Genomic DNA, 6,030 nt, shown 5'->3' with positions numbered 1-6,030 from the left:
GCCATCGAGCGGCGATCCGGGCGTGACGGCCGAGAGCGGGATGGCCGCGCCCGGCGAGGCCGGCACGGCCGGCTGCTGGAGCAGTGGCGAGCCGCCCTGCTCGACGGCGCTGAATGATGAGCTCCGCTGTTGGCGCCGCGCGGCGAGGCTAGACTGCGCGTCGGCCGCGAGGAGAGTCGCCGACGCCGCGACTTCGGCGATGACCGGGAGGTGGTGCCTCTGGGGTCCCGCCGCAGCCGCCGGCTGCACCTGCGCGTTCAGGCGGTCCTGTCGCAGCTGCGGTTGGGGGACCTGCGGCAGAGGAGTCATCGGACTGTAGAGTCCCCCTGGGATCTGCTGCTGCTGCTGCTGTGGCTGCGGTTGGTGGCGAGGCGGCTGCTGCTGTGTCGACTGCTGCAGCGGCGGCTGCTGGTACGCTTGTTGGTGCGCGGGCTGTTGCGGCTGCTGCTGCGCGGGCGGCTGCTGAGGCTGAGGCTGCGGCGAGTAGGTGGGTTGCGGGCCGTAGAAGAGGTGCGGTGGGTAGGCGGACTGCATCAGCATTTGCTGCTGTTGCTGCTGGAGCAGGTACTGGTGCTGCTGGGAGGCCGACAGCTGGGGCAGGTAGGGCGAGGCATAGGCGTTGTACGGCTCAGATGGCCGCGGACCCGGCTGCGCGTAGGCCTGCGCCGCACGTTCCGGGGGTCAGCCACGACCACTTCGACCCGAAGAGAGAGAGAGAGAGACCACTGTACCAGGTGCGCCGGCGGGTACTGCGGGTGCGCGTAGACGGCCGCTTGGCTGGCAGGCTCGCTCCACCCAACTGCGCACAGTCGGCCGAGCGTCGTTCAACACAGTTGTTTGGAAAGAACGTGGGAAAAGTAGAAAGTAGAAAAGTAGGAAGAGGAAGAGGAAGAGGTGTAGAAGAAGAGCGTACCTGGCTGTTGGAGCGGGAAGAGGTGAGGCGATGCAGCTGCGCTGGCGGCGGCTTGCTGCTGTTGCTGGCGACGCGAGACGAACACCTGCGGCGCTGTGCTCGTTATCTGGGGCTGGACGTGCCCGCCTGGTAAGAGAATAGAGGGAGGCGCGTGAATTCACATCTTCATGTTCCGCATATGGTGGCCATCATCTCTCAAAAGAATTCATCATCATTCGGCTAATCTCGAAAGAAAACGGGCAAGGTGCACGTACTTGCGGTAGAATAAAATAAAATGGGTTGCTGGCCAGATCCATAGTGGCCGCCTGCACCATAGCCACCTCCACCTGTGGGGGCGTGCATCTTGGGTTGTGCTTGTTCACGCCCCACGGACGATCCCCTACTTTCCGCGGCGAATGAACTCAGGAATGCGGAGAATATGAATTAATTCTCATTCTCGACATTCCTCGAAGATGGCCAAAGAGCAATGATCCCGCCCCACTCGTGGCTGGACCTCTGTGGTGAATTTAATGTTCACATTGTTGTTGGTGACGTGCTCAACTTGAGACTAAAAGGTGGTTGATGAAACTTGTAGGCGCGGTGTTGTGGTGTTTGTCTGGCCTCTTGGCTTTCACATGCATGTGAACAGGAGGCGTCAGACGGCGACGCCGTGGGAGAGGCCCATGTAGGTGCGGAACTGCTTGGCCGCCAGCGGGTCGCGGTCGAAGAAGGGGTAGGTGGCGCCGACCCGGTGAGCTGCCGCGAGACCCGAGATGACGGCGATCTCGTGCGTGTTGACCAACGTGTAGCTGCCGCAGAACCAGCTCCGGTGGCGGCCCTGGACGAACCGCATCCACGGCACGGTGAAGGCGTAGTGTCGCCAGGTGTGGGCGAACTGGCGCCACCACTTGCGCAGCAGCACCTTGGCCGGGTCGATGGCGTCGATGGTCCACATCGCGGAGCAGTTGTCGTCGAGGAAGATCGTCTGGAAGATGTTACCCTGCTGTCGGTCGCGCCCGGCCAGCTGCGGTTGGTACTGGCACAGATTGAAGCTCATCTCTGTCCCCAGCACCTTGATTAAAAATACGACACGCGACGCGACACACGACACACACACCACACACACACGACACACACAAGCACAGCCGCACACGATAGCGCATACCGATCTTTTCGGGGTCGCTTTCGTCGGTGCGGGTGAAGTACTGGTCGCCATCGGGACCCAGGTTGAGCTCGTAGTGCTTGTGCATGTAGTCGAGGTCGCTGTGCGTGACGGTGACGTCGTTGAAGAACTCCACGTTGCCCAGCGCGAATCGCTCCATGCGCGTGGGCTCGGCGATCATCTTGAGCGCCTGCTCGGCGTCGCACGCAAAGATGATCTCGTCGAACTCGGCGCTGTGGCCCTCGCTGTCCGTCACCACCACCCTGTCCGCCAGCCGCCGCACCTCCCGCACCGTGCAGTTGTTTCTGAACTTGACCGCGCGTCGTGGCTGTTGATCGGTCGTGGCCGACGTTGACTCGAGCTTCTGCTGCATGGTGCGGTAGACTTGGCCGAGGCTGGGAAAGGCGTACATGAGCGGCTTCTGGCTGAGGAGCGTGTCGGGGTCGTATTCGAACAGCCGCAGGTCGTCGTCGAGAAAGACGCGCGCGATGATGGCGGCCGACACGTTGGGCGTCTGGTTGCCTGTGCCGAAGAAGACCGCCACGAGCGGGAACACCAGCCGGTTGCGGAAGTCGGCGCTGAAGCCCAGCGCACGCAGGACCAGCCGGATGGGCACGAACACGAACAGCGGCTCGAGCCGGTTGATCCACCGCAGCGCACGGCCGAAGCGCGCGATCTCGGGCTGCAGTCGCCGCACGAGCGGCGACGAGCGGTAGTTGGCCCAGTGGTGGTCGCCCCGGCCGAAGGAGATCGTAATGTGGAACGGGCTGCCACTGAACCCGAACTCGTCCATCATGAGCAGCGCGTTGCGGTAGGTCGGCGCCGCGGCCTGCACGCCGTCGTTGATGAAAGTGCTCGCGTTGCCGGCGTCGTGGCTGGCCTTGGCGTCGCTGGCGATGGGTTCGGAGGTGGCGACGCCGCCGGCCTGCGGCATGCGGTCCCAGGCCTCGACCTCGAAGCGGTCGGGGAAGCGCGAGAGGCTCCACACGGCGGCCATGCCCGCCGCACCGGTGCCCACCACGCACACGCGCTTGCGCCGCCCGGCAGGCACGGGGATGGCCGCAGCGCTGTTGTTCTGAAGTGCCCCAATTGTTAGATTCTCATGTGACTCAAATCTCTTGTAATCCAAAAACGTAGGGGGTGAGGATTGATCGCTACCTTGATGAACAAGAGCCATATTAGGCTGATGAAAGCGGCGAAGAGCCCAACTGCGTAGTAGGAAATCATTTTACGTGCTGTCTCAGTCAGCCTGCTAGATGTGCGTTTGGAATCATTGCTCCAGCCGGGATCGGATGAGATCATGGACTACGCCCAGCGTCATCTTCGCGTTTCTCTTCGCCCAGTGTGCACCCGGAATTTGTGGAATGTAGTGGAGCTGTGGGAGGAATGTACACGTTGTGGTGATGTTGAGGGCTCTCAACACCTGAGCGAGTCCACAAAGCTCTGTCGTTTGGCGCGCTGAATGAGGGTGAGGCAGTCGCTGACGCCCTGGCCGGCAAACCGCGGCATGTCCTCGCTCACCTTTGGCTCCGCGCCGCGCTTCAGCAGCAGCTCAACGATGTGCACCGCGCCGCGGCTCACGGCACGATCGAGCGGCGTGCGCAGGCCCGTCCCGCCACCCGTGGTGAACTCCACCGACGGCGCCGCGCCGTAGTCCAGGAGCAGCTTGACCATATCGATCCCCTTTGCGACGGCCTTGAAGAGGAGCGGCTTGCGCAGGCCCGCCGTGGTCGCGTTGGCGCTGGCGCCCGCGGGCAGCAGCGCGCTGGCCAGGGCGATGTCGTTGTGGCCCACGGCCTTGGCCAGGCCGCGGGCCAGAGCCACGTCGTAGATGTGTTGAGTGATAAAGTGCTGCTCGAGCAGCAGATCGAGCGTCGCAGTGTGCGTGCACTCGGCCAGACGCACGGCGAGCTCCAGCGCCAGTTCGCTGTCGCTCCGTAGCGACGCCGGCGCGCGGTCCAGCACGAGCCCGGCCAGCTCCAGGGACCCGTGGCGGAGGCCGTGGCAGAAGAGGTCCAGATTCAGCTCGGCCCCGCGATCGAGCAGCAGTCGCACCACGTCCGTGTGGCCGCACTGGGCCGCCATCAGCGCGGCCTTGCCCATGTGGTCGAGCAGGTCGATCTGGTGGGACCCGGCCGCGGGCTCGGGCTCGCCTAGCCACGGGCGGTAGATGGGCGGCCCGTGGTCCTTGGCGGTGAAGCGAGGCAGTGGCTGGTCTGGTGGCCGCACGTCGAGCCGCGGCAGAGGGCCGCGCGGCACCGGCTGCATGGTCAGGCGCTCGAGCCCGACCAGGCTCTGCTGGACTGGCGCGGGGTAGCCCTCGCTCGCGGCCCACAGCAGCCGCGTCATCCATTTCTTCTTCTCGAGCTCCCACAGCTCCTGCTCGCGCTTGATCTCGTGGTACTTGTCCTGCCGCGGCATCCACACCAACGCCCACTGCAGCTCGGCCAGCGCCGCGCTGGCCTTCGCCTCACCATCAACGTCGTCTTCCTCCTCTTCATCATCTTCACGATCGTCATCGCCGGCGTGATCCACGGCCTCGGCCCCGTCGGGCGACGCAGCGGCTGGGCCGGCGGTGCCCAGCAGTCGGCGGTGGAGCCGCTGCCAGAGGGCGGGGTCGCGCGCCAGGGTGCGCCAGCGGCGGCACACGAGCGGCAGCGTGGCGGCCAGGTCGTGGGGAGGCACCCAGCCCAGCACCTCGAGCTGCACCTCGTCCGGCAGGTCCATCATCAGTGTCACCGCTCTCGACGCCCCACCGCCCTCTGTGCTCGGCCACTTGTGGTCCTTCTTTGTCTTCTTCTTCTTCGTGGAGGAGGTGGTCTCTGAAAGTGATGAGACTTCGCTTTCGTCGTCTCTTGACCGCTTTCGCTCCGTTTGGGTCGAAGAAGGCGTTTCGCTTGTGAGGGGTGAAGGAGAAGAGGAAGAAGGCGTAGGAGCATGAGAGTGCAGCAACGACGGCAACGGTATGATGGTGGTAGTGGTTGTGCTGCCAAGGGGGGTGGCCAGCTGCACGCGAACCGAAAGGTGACCACCGCCGTTGTCCTGCGGGAGTAGTGACAGCTGCACACGCCACTCGCCCAACGCCACCTCCTTCTCTTCCATCTTCTCGCTCGGGTCTTCTATTCCAGCAACGTTGGACCTCCTTCGACGCCAACTGCTCTGATGGACAGCCAAGAAAAATAACAAATAATTCCTTTCTTTTTCGTGCTAATTAGAATAAATAAATGCAATAACTTGTTTTGCAGGCCCGAGAAAAAAAAGAACTTCTTACGAAAGTATGTCCAAGTTGTTGTTTGTTTGTTTCCTCGATGGATGGAACGAGCTCCCTTGGGTCCCTCCTCCTTTCCCAGGTGTTCTCCTCCACCACCCTCACATCTTCGTTTGTGTGCAGTGCTCGCCTCCGGCTGGGAACTCACACTTAGCAGCAGCCGCCGTTGTCGCCGCCCACAGGGGTCGTGGGTCCGCTGAGATCGACCTTCTTCTGGGTGGAGGCAGCAGGAGGAGGACCTACACGATGAGGCACGACCAAGCCAAGTAAGTACAGAAGACGCAGAGCAAAGAAAGAGCGCAGATGAGAGGCTTTAGAAAGAGAAGAGCGAGGCCTACCCTGCTTGTTCTTGATCTCCTTGGCCATGAGCAAGAAGGCCTGCTCGACGTTTGTGGAGTTCTTGGATGACGTCTCAACGAACGGAACGTTCAGCTCATCCGCAAGCTAAAAGTGGAGGACAGAACGGCGTGGTTAACACGTCAGCAAAAAGCATGCATGTGTGGACGAAATCTTCCAAAGTGATTTCCGACGAAGAGGAGAAGAAATCGGTCACAAAGTTGTAAGAAGGCGAAGTACCTGCTGGCCTCTGGCCTTGTCCACCACACGCTTGCTCTCAAGATCGCACTTCGTTCCGACCAAAAGCTTGCGCACCTAGAAAGCGGAGCAAAGGCGTGAGATCGCAAACGAATTTTCGAGGTTGTGGCAAAT

The 6,030-nt window shown here is 62.3% G+C and overlaps 4 protein-coding genes across 4 annotated transcripts in view; all 4 read right to left on the bottom strand.

The window, feature by feature from the left end:
• Window positions 1-533: 533 nt before the first annotated feature.
• Window positions 534-1,255, bottom strand: ACA1_243450 (uncharacterized protein; the record flags this gene model as incomplete). Its single annotated transcript, XM_004335360.1, has 4 exons — window positions 534-627; window positions 727-799; window positions 914-1,039; window positions 1,225-1,255. The coding sequence occupies 4 exons, from the start codon at window positions 1,253-1,255 to the stop codon at window positions 534-536; spliced, it is 324 nt and encodes a 107-aa protein (XP_004335408.1).
• Window positions 1,256-1,547: 292 nt separating this feature from the next.
• On the bottom strand, window positions 1,548-3,051 carry ACA1_243440 (flavincontaining amine oxidasedehydrogenase, putative; the record flags this gene model as incomplete). Its single annotated transcript, XM_004335359.1, has 2 exons — window positions 1,548-1,951; window positions 2,058-3,051. The coding sequence occupies 2 exons, from the start codon at window positions 3,049-3,051 to the stop codon at window positions 1,548-1,550; spliced, it is 1,398 nt and encodes a 465-aa protein (XP_004335407.1).
• Window positions 3,052-3,470: 419 nt separating this feature from the next.
• On the bottom strand, window positions 3,471-4,781 carry ACA1_243430 (Fbox domain containing protein; the record flags this gene model as incomplete). Its single annotated transcript, XM_004335358.1, has 1 exon — window positions 3,471-4,781. The coding sequence occupies one exon, from the start codon at window positions 4,779-4,781 to the stop codon at window positions 3,471-3,473; it is 1,311 nt and encodes a 436-aa protein (XP_004335406.1).
• A 691-nt stretch (window positions 4,782-5,472) lies between these two features.
• ACA1_243420 (Ras subfamily protein) overlaps window positions 5,473-6,030 on the bottom strand; it is a gene marked incomplete at both ends in the record, with an annotated part of 1,793 nt that continues 1,235 nt past the window's right edge. The window contains 3 exons of the mRNA XM_004335357.1: window positions 5,473-5,561; window positions 5,661-5,766; window positions 5,899-5,973. Coding sequence (XP_004335405.1) covers window positions 5,473-5,561; window positions 5,661-5,766; window positions 5,899-5,973 — 270 coding nt within the window. The remainder of the gene's footprint in view (window positions 5,562-5,660; window positions 5,767-5,898; window positions 5,974-6,030) is intronic.

The sequence above is a fragment of the Acanthamoeba castellanii genome (genome assembly GCF_000313135.1).
Source record: "Acanthamoeba castellanii str. Neff unplaced genomic scaffold scf7180000084763, whole genome shotgun sequence".
NCBI lineage: Eukaryota > Discosea > Longamoebia > Acanthamoebidae > Acanthamoeba > Acanthamoeba castellanii.
The sequence above is the reverse complement of the archived record's forward strand: the minus strand, read 5'-3'. Positions and strand labels throughout refer to the sequence as shown.